This window comes from Polypterus senegalus, chromosome 5 (assembly GCF_016835505.1).
Source record: "Polypterus senegalus isolate Bchr_013 chromosome 5, ASM1683550v1, whole genome shotgun sequence".
NCBI classification, from domain to species: domain Eukaryota; kingdom Metazoa; phylum Chordata; class Cladistia; order Polypteriformes; family Polypteridae; genus Polypterus; species Polypterus senegalus.
Genome location: NC_053158.1, coordinates 167203078 through 167215919, shown reverse-complemented (window position 1 = coordinate 167215919; position 12842 = coordinate 167203078). Strand labels below are relative to the sequence as shown.

Genomic DNA, 12842 nt, shown 5'->3' with positions numbered 1-12842 from the left:
TTCAGACATGATTAAACTGCACAAAGCAGACTTTGCTTTTAAGGTATTTGCATACATTTTTGTCACAATATGTAGAAACGACAACACTTTTATACATGGTTCTCCCATTTCAAGGAACAATAATATTTAGGAGAGAGTAATGGTAGGTGTATTAAAGCAGTCATATTTAGTACTTTGTTGCATATCCCCTGAATGCAATGACTGTTTGAAGTCTGCAATTTGTAGACATTACCATGTGGTGAGTGTCTTTTCTGATGGTGCTCTGCCAAGCCTCTAATACAGCCATCTTCAGCTTGTGCTTTGTGTAATTTTAAATTGTGGAGCAGAGGGATAAATTAAGGAGAAGTGTGACTTTCTTCCAAACATTATGGAGGGCACCATACCCAAGAAAATTACATAGAAGTCCAGAACAGAAACAAGTAATAGAACCAAGCAAGAGATCTGATAAAACCAAACTGGATAATAAGTTAAGAAAGTTTGTCTCTTACTTGAAGAGGTCTAAGAGAAACTAATGGCAATGGTTATGCTCTTTTTTGTTTGTGGTTTTACGATTTGGCTTTATTCTGTATATTTTTCGGTAATATAAAAATATAAATATGCTTCATTACTTATCTGTGTTTTTTAAATTATTTTTCACAGAATAATTGAGGTCACTTTGTCTGAGAGGTTTGCCTCTTCTTCATTGTACATGAGTTTTAATCCTCTCTCATTCGTGAGATACAGTATGCATGCATGATTAGGTGGCAACTAAAAGTTTGTCCCTTTATAAGTGAGTCTTGATATATATGGATGAGTGTGCCCTATGATAGATAGATACTTTATTAATCCCATGGGGAAATTCACATAATCCAGCAGCATTGTACTGATACAAAAAACAATATTAAATTAAAGAGTAATAAAAATGCATGTAAAAAGCAGACAATAACTTTGAATAATGTTAGCATTTACTCCCCTGGGTGGAATTGAAGAGTCGCATAGTGTGGACTGGTATGCACCTAATATTTAATCCTACAAGGATAAACTCCACTCCCTCATGAATGTAAAGATAATGTTTTCTGTTTTTCTTTCTGTAACTGCACAGCTAAGTTCACAAAGGCAGCTGTCAATGTGGAGATCAAATGAGAAGGGTTTGAGTGATACAGAAGAACCAGTGAGTACCGTATTCTGTGCAATATTAAACTTCCTAATACTTGTAAAATTATACATTTAAGACCAGGTTTGATTTTTTTCCTCTGCAGAGATATTTTTCTCTTTTTGGCCGAGTCAAGAAAAATTATACAATTTTATGAAATAATTACATTACTATTAGAAAAATAGATAGTATTTCAGGGTGTTGTCATTTTTCCTGTGAGGCAAGTACAATATTATTGCATTAGTAAAACAAACTGTAAATATAAATTGGGCATTGCATTTCCACCATTTAACAGTGTTATTAGTCATCACTTTATTATTTAAAAAGTGTGGATGCTGTTGACGCTTTTGATGTTTTTTATTTTCACGGAGTGATCCTGTAGTGGGTGAGACAAATTCATGAAATTGTTGAATGGATGAATAGTTGTCTTTTGACAATATATAACAATATTTACTTTGTATGTGGAAAAAACAGATTATAGTTTCCACCAGATCTTACCGGTAGTTAAAAAATTCACCTAAAACCTTTTTGCAAGCGAGAGCTGTTTTGATATATTTTAATGACTTTTTTTTTCTTAGATGGAAGAAAAAGAAGACATTACTGTGGAGAAAGATTATGAAGAATCAAATGATAATTATGAAGATGATTTTGAAGTAAGCAGACACAAACATTTTCTTTGCTGTTAAATTTTATTCTTTTTTTTTTTGTTTCATTACTTTAATACTGGCAACAAACGTAACTTTTAGTGCGCAGAGCTGCCTTGATAGTTATTTTATGCCTAACACTTAGAATAACCAGCAAACCACCATTAGAAAACTTAGAAAAACATTAGAAAAGACACTCAAAAATATAAGAAGGAGAAAAATTTTAAATAAGTTCAAAAAGGACACTGGCAACAGTGTAACATTAAAAAAAACAAAACAATGAAATGTGCTTTGGTTTTCTTTTTTGAGTGGTTGCTATTCTTGATGATGCATTTTGAACTACCTACAGTCGATCTTATACCTTTCTGAGGTAGCCCTTTTAAGAGTGTATTAATGTAATGTTTTAATTATTCACGATCTTGAATTGTTATAACATATCTAACTTTTGCAATCTTTTGTGAAGGAATACTCCACCCCAAAATAATATTTTTATATGTTACTTACCTCATTAATTTGTAATGATGGCCAAGAAAAAAAATCAAATCTTATATTTTCAAGCAGAATGGAGAGAAAAACGTTTAAAACATAATAAAAGCCAAAAGTGCCTAATGCTGACCAGTGGTAAACAATGTGAAAAATTTTCCTGGAATAAAGGGGAAAACAGCATCAACTTTTTTTTTTGTGTAGCGTTCTTCATTGAGTGCAGGCTCGAGATTGCTGTGAACAATTCCCAGTTAAAATAAAAGTACAGATTTTAGTGATTATTAAATACAGTACTGGTACACATATAAGTACAGATTTAATAAAATACACAGAGAGTAAGACATAAACTGATTAAACATAAATGGAGACCAACAATACGTGTGCATTAATTAATTGATGAAGTATAGTCAGTTAACAACTGAGGAGATTAAAATTGTAAAAGAGAAAGTCTAAGCCAAAGTCACAGTCCTGAGGACCTTTCAAAACCACCAACCCCAAGTTTACTAGAGTGGGGTCTTTGGTGGCCATCAGATCTGATGAGAGGGTTGGTGATTCCAACAGTCCTTTATCTGAGATCACTTTTCCATGCACTGGAGTTTAGCCTAGCAGTAGAGCATTGGCACCAAGTGTCTCATGCAGACACTGAGAAGAGAATATAGAAGGGTTAGTAGCCACTTACAAAATGAAATAATCAGCTCTTGTCACAGTAGACTAGCCTAAAGTAAAAATGAGTCTTCAGCCTGGATTTAAAAGCTGAGACTGAATGGGGCATTGCTTATATTAGTAGGCAGATCATTCCACAGCTTCGGAACCCTGTAACTACAAGCTTGACCTCCCACTATTATTTTATTAATCTTTGAAATCTGAAGTAAGCTGTCATCTTGATGTGTGTTCTGATTCATAAGTAATGATTAAGTTTATATAAGTATGCAGGGCCATGGATATTTTAGGCGTTATAAGTCAAAAGGAGGATTTTGAAATCAGCCTTAAGCTTAACTCGGAGGACTTGAGAATGGGAGTTATGGGGTCATATTTTCTGGTTTGTGTAATAATTCTTGCACCAGTGTTTTAAATTTGTTGGTCGAGTGTCCTGTCTTCAAGTAACTATTTAACAATATTTTAGCAAAAAAGCATGCGTTCTGCATGTTTTGTGCATATGACTAAATAATTGACATGGGTTATGTGACACAAGTAACAAGATTTTTTTTTCTTCTTTTTTTAACATGGATACTTTTCACATTGTTTGCCATTTTACAGCATTGGCCACTTTTAACTTCTGGTATTCATAAACCTTTTTCTCTCTTTTCTGAATGAAAACATGAGATTAAAATTTTTTCTTAGTCACCACTACAAAGTACATGGGAAAGTAACAAAAAAAATATAATCTATCTATCTAATCTTGGATAATGGATTGTGGATAATTGCTTTAAATGAAAGAATGGATGAGATAATGTGGCATTATTTTATTGTATATTTTTCAATTATAATGAAGGATTATGATGATGACTTTGAAGATATGGATGACAACGATGAAGATTTTGAAGATCCACCACCAGAGGCAGAAGCCAATTTTCCTGTCAAAAATGCAGAAATTGAAGACATCCAAAGAGCAATAAATGCTGAAAATGAACGGGTTATAATAGGACAGCAAGGACGTAAACTGGAAGAAAGTGATGTTGTACAACAAGGTATGGAAATTGTTAAAATCTGAGTATTTTCCATGTTTACTTGTTGCTTTGCAATAAAACACACTGTTAGACATAATCTTTTACAGGTTAATTTAGACAGTCTTTATTTAAATAACTTAATTCGACATACTGCCAGGATTATACCTCTACATGTCTTTATTTTGCAGCTCTACTTATATTGGAGGCTACCCTGTCTCCTCCTCCCTTTGGTGTCAGTCTGTGAGATACACTTTATGGCCAAACATATGTGGACACCTCTCCAAATTATTGAGTTCAGGTGTTCAAGCCACAACGATTACTAATGGGTGCCTAGCCATAGCCATGCAGTCTCCATTGACAAACACTGTCAGCAGAATAGGGCATAGTGAAGAGCTCAGTTTCTTTAGGCTGACCTGATATTGAAGTGTGGCACTGTTATAGGATACTGCCTTTGCACAAATCAGTACTTGACATTTTTGCTCTGCTAGATCTGTCCCAGTCAACAGTAAGTGCTATTATTGTGAAGTGGAAGCATGTAGCAACAACAGCTCTGCCACAAAGTGGTAGGCGAACATCAGCACAAGATCTGTGTGTCAGGAACTTCATGAAATGGGGTTCCATGGCTGAGCAGCTGCACACAAACCTAAGTAAAATGAGAATATGTCATAGGATTGTAATATTTGTTTATTAATATATAGTATCACCTCATATTCTGAAACCCATATAATCCCATTCAGGATGCCTGAGTCTGCCATTAACACATTAAACATTTCTTGATTAATTTTTTTAAATGCAGCCCTTAAAATACGTTGATTTAATTTGGTCAATTTAACCATGCTTCATACTTAATTAAACAGCACCAGATGAATCCAAGTCTATTAACAGCACTTGGTTGTTTCTTGTGTTGCTTATTGGTAGTGGTTTTCACCTACACACACCACTCATCCCTTCTAATATGGGATTGTTCTGTATTAGAGCATAGAATACAGTGTACTGTACTGAATCCATAAGGAACACTATTTGACCCATACGTCATTTTATATATACACTACCTCTTCAAGGTGCAGAAGATAACTTGAGGACAATTAAAATCAAACCAGTTTTACAGGCAGAGTAAATGAGTGTCATTTTCATGGCGTGTTAAATAAGAACTTCTTGCCAGTTATGGAATAGCGGACCACCCAGAACAAGATGCTACATGTAGTCATGTCTGCTAATGCAAGCTTGCACATAAAACTCAAGTGACTGTTGAGGTATTGATCTGCGTGGGAGACAGAATGTCAGTGGGTCAGCCCTGTCCCCATTTGCCTTTTTTGGATGTCCACGGAGGGATACCTGTCCTAAAGTAGCATGGTACAGGTGCTACCAATGTCTGAATACCTAAAGAGTAGATGATACCGTGTGGAATTGCTTGATTCCTTACACCTCACTCACGCTTATGAAATGTTATAGCAACCCACAAAGGGTGGGTGTTATGGTGGTCGTTGGGAATTGTTTCTGTTACACAAAACTGTTCAGTAAACTAACTGTAATAAATAGTTACACTTAGGCCAGTGATTATTAACATTTTTTTATTAGAATTAATCATTGAGTTATTCATTGATTAATCGCAGTAACATTTTTTAATTGAACTAAGCATTTTTCTAGCATTTTTGCGCTGGACCAGAACAAGTATTTCAGATTATTTTCCTTGACACCATTCACATCTTAAGGCTGATCTGTACTTCTGCATCAAGCCAATGTTGTAGCTATGTGTGTAAGCTTTTCCATAGGCTACACTGTTGAAAGCCATTTATACTTGTGTGTTGTTTTGTACTGCAGGCACATGCCTGAAAGCTAGTTGCCAGTAGTTGCCTTCCAAGATCACTGCTCCTCATGCTGCACGTTTTCATCCATAGGCAAACATATTTGACCCTCACATTTTTCACTTTTTCATACATTCACCGACTTCCAAATCAGAATTTAAATAAAAATGCTTTTGAAGAAATACATAGCTACCAAACTGGCCGATTGGTGTCATTGGGGTCTCTGTAGGGTTTGTGTTGATGTGATGTGTAGGCTACATGGGTGACAGTGTAGCTACAGCCGAGGATTAATGCGGAAATATAAATCAGCCTCAAGCATTTTCGAAGCAAGTGGTTTTGAAAACTTCTGTATGCAGCAGTTTTCAGCCAAACACTTGTTCCTTTGAAATCAATGTTAACGCTCATAAAATGCTGGTAAAAGAAAACAAAGGGCATTTTTAAAACAATTCTACAAGAAGTCACTGCTTTTTCCTGGATGAGCCAGGAACGAAATCGCTCACTGAAACTAAACAAAAAAATATATTTGTCAGTGTAGCTGGTATTTATTTACAATCAAATGACAAGAATACAAGAAAAGTTATACAGTATATACATTTAGTTTTAGTCCGGTTAAAGTTCAGTACAGAGGTTTTAACATATACAAGGAGGGGTAGCGCAGAACTCTCATGCCTTCATTATAGCACCAATGGTATGGGGTTTGCATGATCTGCCTGTGCATTTCTAGATTGATCAGTATTAGTGAGTATGTTTCACTGAGTATTATTACCTGTTTTAATATTGAATAATGCAAATAATGTCAGTAATACTTTTCAATTAAGAAAATACATTTAGTCTTTCATGAATAACCTCCTTCTCATTTTTCACCTCCAGTTTGAGCCCCCACTGAACATTGGTTGCTACATCATCAGATCACACAGTTTCAAAATATCTTTAGCAAATATCTAAATTAAAACTAAACAGATTATTTAATAATAGGTTTTTGTTACTGAATTGCATGGAGCACACTCTCTCTGTGACTCTAAACTGGGTTGGTTAAATTTATCCCTAAGCCCATGTAGGGTTAAATGTACATGAATATCACATATGTTTAATTCCTTTGAGTTGATTACCAATGAAATCGTTTTTTTTAAGTGGTTGTCAATACACTTGTGTAATCCAGGAATTTTTCAGGATGCTTTCTGCTTCATAAAGAGTCCATAATTATCCTCTTGACTCTCTTTGCAAACAGATGAACTCAACATGTGTAATCATGCTTAAAATATACCTGCAAAAAGGAATTAAAAAGCTTTAAAAATGGAAAACAAATGTCTGAAAGTTAAAATGCTCAAGTGTGAATGGGTCCTTAAAGAAGCCAATTATGTACTTTTATTTTCCTTCAAGTCCATCTAATAAATTAGAATATGAATATGCTTCGGAATCCTGTTTTTAACATTCTGCCTTTTGAAGAAAATGGTTTTTTTGCAGGAGAGGTGTTATTTCTGACTGTACATAAAATAGATTTATCCATATTTTAGTTAGAAGGATAGATGTATTTTTATAGACACAGATATTAATCCAGTATCGCTGGGCTAAATGTGAGGAAAAGTTGATTTTTTTACATTACAGCCATTCCTTTATAGTCTTGTAAAGTTTGCTGTTAGTACAGCATACAGGTTGAGAGCATGTCCTAATTCCACAGAATGTAGTTAATGTCCTTTTGCAAGGTAGTTTTTTTGTTAGTCCATCTGTACTGAGGAAAATTAAGAACTTTAAAGGCATTATAACATTAGTTTTGTGGCAGAGATAAAGCAGTCTGTTTTAATGATTTTAAAATTTGAACTAAAAAGCTTTTGTACTGTTTTGTTTCTTCTACATTTAAATTTGTTTTTCCCTCAGGGCGATCAGATACTCAAGGTAGAGGTAGTCACCGTGGAAAATTCATTGACTTTGTTGCAGCAAAACGTCGTGAAGTCAACCAAAAAGCTGCTAGTAAACAAAAGTAAGTATATGTTTAGGTCATAGAGCTTTCAAAAAATAAGGTTTATTGATCCTTTAAAATGAAAATATACCCTTGCAATAATATTAAAGAGTGTCTAGTCATTTACACACATTTGTTAAATAATTTTTCAAAACTACTTGCTCCAACTAAGTGTTCCCAGAGGCTAGAATCTATTCTGGCTGCATTGAGTGCAAAACAGAAGCCAACCCTAGACACAGCATCAGTCTAATATATGATAATTTAAAAAATGTACCCACACTTGCTCTCACAAGGCTAATGTAGAGTCATCTGTCAATCTAAACTGTTCTATTTTCAGAATTTTCTTACCATAAAAATGAATGTTCAGATGTTAACTGTTGTAGTGTTTAATGTAACAGAATAAATAATTTTACATAATGTGTAAACTTATAGCTAAAAGGTATAATTTAGGTATATAAAATATGTACAGTATTCATAAAAGGTTTTCTAAATACTTATTAATATGTATGATTGTGAAATTTACCTTTACAAATTCTGTTTTTCAGAAAACGTACAACTGAGTTACTTCGCCTGATTGATCTTGACTTTTCAGTGAATTTTTCTTTGCTGGATTTGCCACCTTTAAATGAATATGACATGTACATAAGAAACTTTGGCACAACAAACACAAAGCAGGTTAACATGGTTTCTTTGTTATTTTAATTTCTACTATTGCAATGTCTGAAAGCCAATTTAAGCATTTGTTTCAGAATGGCCTGTGTACAGTTGCATGCTGTATTTATTCGATATCTAGCTGTTGCACAAGAATTGTCTGATTAGTCCAAACAGTATACAGTGGACATATGTGCCTTTTGATGGTCTGATATCCTGTCTATAGTATTATGCTGCTAGAGTCATATTGTTTAGTATATAGATGAGAAGCACTAGGCATTTTGTAGTATAATAATATCAATCTTTGATTTACATTTTAAAATGTTAAGTTAAATTGGCAGTAAGCATTCAAATTTTTAAAGATGCTGTCAATTATCGATTCATGTACAGTCATGGCTGAAATTATCGGCACCCCTGGAATATTCCCAGAAAATGCACCATTTTTCCTAGAAAATTGTTGCAATTACAAATGTTTTGGTATACACATGTTTATTTCATTTATGTGCATTGAAACAACACAAAAAACAGAGGAAAAAAGCCAAATCTGACAGCATGTCACACAGAACTCCAAAAATGGGCCGGACAAAGTTATTGGCACCTTTTCAAAATTGTGGGTAAATTGTTTTATTTCAAGCATATGATGCTCGTTTGAACTCACCTGTGGCAAGAAACAGGTGCTGGCAATATAGCAATCACACCTGAAGCCAGTTAAAATGGAGAAAAGTTGACTCAAGCTTTCTGTTGTGTGTCTTGAGTGTGCCACACTAAGCATGGAGAACAGAAAGAAGAGCAGAGAATTGTCTGAGGACTTGAGAACAAAAATTGTGTAAAAATATCAACAATCTCAAGGCTACAAATCCATCTCCAGAGATCTTCATGTTCCTTTGTCCATTGTGCGCAACATAATCAAGAAGTTCACAACACATGGCACTGTAGCTAATCTCCCTGGACGTGGATGGAAGAGAAAAATTGATAAAAGACTGTAATGAAGGATAGTCCCAATGGTGGATAAACAGCCCCAATCAACTTCAAAACATATTCAAGCTGTTCTGCAGACTAAGGGTGCAACAGTGTCAGCTCGGACTATCCATCAACATCTGAATGAAATGAAACGCTATGGCAAGAGAGCCAGGAGGACCCCACTGCTGACACAGAAACATAAAAAGCCAGACTGGAGTTTGCCAAAATGTACTTGAGGAAGCCAAAATCCTTCTGGGCGAATGTCTTGTGGACAGATGAAACCAAGGTAGAACTTTTTGGTAAAGCTCATCATTCTACTGTTTACAGAAAACGAACACAGTACCTACAGTCAAACATAGTGGAGGTTCTAAGATGTTTTGTGGATGTTTTGCTGCCTCTGGCACTGGATGCCTTGACTGTGCGCAAGGCATCATGAAATCTGAAGACTAGCAAAAGATATTGGGGTGCAATGTAGGGCCCAGTGTCAGAAAGCTGGGTCTGCGTCAGAGGTCATGGGTGTTCCAGCTGGACAATGACCCCGAACATACCTCTAAAAGCACCCAGAAATGGTTGAAGACAAAGTGCTGGAGAGTTGGCCAGCAATGAGTCTGGATCTAAATCCGGTTGAACACATACAGAGAGATCTCAAAATTGCTGTTGGGAGAAGGCGCCCTTCAAATCTGAGAGACCTTGAGCAGTTTGCAAAAGAAGAGTGGTCGGAAATTCCAGTTGTGAGGTGTAACAGGTTTGTTGATTGTTATAGGAAGCGCTTGATTTCAGTTATTTTTTCCAAAGGGCGTGCAACCAAATATTAAGTTGAGGGTGCCAATAATTTTGTCCGGCCCATTTTTGGAGTTTTGTGTGACATGATGTCAGATTTGGCTTTTTTCTCTGTTTTTTATGTTGTTCCAATGCACATAAAGGAAATAAACGTGTATACCAAAACATTTGTAATTGCAACAATTTTCTGGGAGAAATGGTGCATTTTCTGGGAAAATTCCAGGGGTGCTGATAATTTCAGCCATGACTGTGCATACATCTCCGTGAGCTAATCCTGCTATTCTATTATGATTAGTATTGGTTGTGGAAATATAATATATCACATGGTTGTAATGAAGTTATTAATTCAAAACAAGTATCTGTTTTTTTTTGGTTTAGGGAAAAGTATTATATTGTTTAAAAAGTCAATAATAACATAAAAATGCATGAAAACTAACGCAAAATTTAATTTATAGGCTAATACTTATGTTTTCTGCTTCATAAGTATCTAGCACTGTAGTCAAAAATCTGAAAAACATTTAAAATGAATATAAACTGCTTATTCAAATGCTAAACTCGAATGCAATAAAGGGTTCAAAGGTTGGAGCTGGTGGCTGGGACATATTTTTGTTGATTGGCATAAGTATTTCACTGTGCTAAGCATGAGCTTTCATTCTCCTTGGCAATAGACATTCATTCATCATTAAACTTACAATTTAAATTTGCCTTTGGCTTTTACTCATACTTTGGCATTAGAACATACTAGCCAACCCGCACGCCGCATAATCAGGCTGGTTTTTTAATGGTTTTTAAGCACAGAGAGAAAATTAACATTTGAAAAATCGGAAATGTAATAAATCAGCAAGAAAAGCAACATTGTAACAATGTACGGAACGAACCAACACACAATCGCCGGTGTGGCGCTCTGGCACGGAGGGTGGAGCGGGAGGAGAGGAGAAGGACATCCACTCGCTCCCTCCGTCATGCCAGTCTGCTGATTTTTCGTCCAGTATGCACTGCCTGCTCATGTGCCCACCTCCAACTCGTCACTCGAGTCTTTGTCGTCTTTGTACTGTCCAGATGCAGCTGTGACTCACGTAGACTTTTCATTGCTCTGTGCGGAATTGGCTGCCTTTCTATATATAATCCACCAAGACACCCGACCACGGTGATAGCGAGGTGGGAGGGCGGTGTGTACAAAGTGCAGGAGCATGTAAGAAGACACATGTTTGTCGCGGATGCGAATTGGTGTATGTAGCGTGTAAAACAGTTTGCTATGGTGCACGCGGTCATGCGTTGTAACCGAAAACTCGGTTTTTAAAGACTGGTTACTTCATTGTATATACGACTGTAGGTAAATGAAAAGATGTAACTCTGGAGAGGGCAACATACAATACAGCGTTTTATACGCTGCATACAGCGATTTACATCCGTGACAAATATGAATCTTCTTAGATGGTGCTGTCGCGTCCACCCACGCTCTCGAAGCACACACACTGCCTGGTCATGTGCCCACTCGCAAGAGCAACTAACAGAGACTTGTCCACCAACTGTAAGACCATGGGATACCCCTCGCGAACTGCTCTACACGCCGCATACAGCGATTCACATCTGCGACAAACAAACTGTTTTACACACTGCATACAGCGATTCACAGCCGCGACATGATTTTTCTTAGATGGTCCTGTCGCGTCCACCCTCGCACTCGAAGCATACACACTGCCTGGTCATGTGCCCGGTCGCAAGAGCATCTGACAGAGACCCGGCCACCGAGTCTAAGACCATGGGAAACCACTCGGAAACTGTTTTACACGCTGCATACAATGATTCACATCCGCGACAGCAAACTGTTTTACATGCCGCATACAGCGATTTACATCCGTGACAAACATGCCTCCTCTTAGATAGTCCTGCCGCGTTGTGTGGTGCCTCTGTGTGAACCGGTCAGGCACAGAGAAGGTCAGCTGTTGAGAGAGCGTCTCGACTTTTGCAGGCCCTGCATTGGTGAAGCAGGTGAGACGGTAATGAAACAGAGGCACAGGGCTTATTGGTTTTTAAAGACTGCTTCCTTCATTGTGTTTTAACCTCCGTTTTAAAGGATTGTTTTAAGGATCCCATGGGATACCCCTCGCAAACTGTTTTATACGCTGCATGTAGCGATCTACTTCCGCGAGAAACATGCCTCTGTGAACAGTCAACGTGGCTCAGAGCTACATGTGGACTCTACGATAGACGAACATAAATGACGCCGTTTTTCCTGTGTCGTCGCGTCCGAGTTGGTGGGCGTGGTTCTGTGAGTTGTCGTCGTATCCAATGGTCTTAGAGTTGGTGGGCGTGGCTGCTTCCTGCGAGCACCATGGGCGTCTCACTTGTAGGTGGCTTAGTCAATCCACGGCCCTTCCGGCGTGCTTTCCATGGTTGTCTTGCCTTAGTGAATTATATATATAGATTTCTACAGTCTTGAATCAATCAGGTTTTCTATAGTTTGCTTGCATCTTTTGTCCCTGGTCTCTGGCTTTGTTATATAGATGTTGCTTTAGTCTAGCTTCTTAAGTTTGTTTGTAAATTAAGGCATCAAATACATTCACTTGTTTCCACAAACATTTTTTTTTAATTTTACTGTAGATACCATTTATCAACATATATAAATAAGGTAGATTTTTTGATGGCATGTGTATGTGCCATTAAGTATTATGGATCTCTATGGATTTTTTTCTTTTCAAATTTAATGAAATAATGTTAAATATACAGTGCATCCGGAAAGTATTCAGAGTGCATCACTTT

General features: G+C 36.7%; 1 protein-coding gene across 2 annotated transcripts in view; it reads left to right on the top strand.

The window, feature by feature from the left end:
- Window positions 1-12842, top strand: part of dync2i1 (dynein 2 intermediate chain 1) — a 69137-nt gene that overhangs the window by 15049 nt on the left and 41246 nt on the right. For both annotated transcript variants that reach the window (XM_039753600.1, XM_039753599.1), the window contains exons 6-10: window positions 1082-1150; window positions 1711-1785; window positions 3752-3947; window positions 7607-7709; window positions 8234-8363. In XM_039753600.1, coding sequence (XP_039609534.1) covers window positions 1082-1150; window positions 1711-1785; window positions 3752-3947; window positions 7607-7709; window positions 8234-8363 — 573 coding nt within the window. The remainder of the gene's footprint in view (window positions 1-1081; window positions 1151-1710; window positions 1786-3751; window positions 3948-7606; window positions 7710-8233; window positions 8364-12842) is intronic.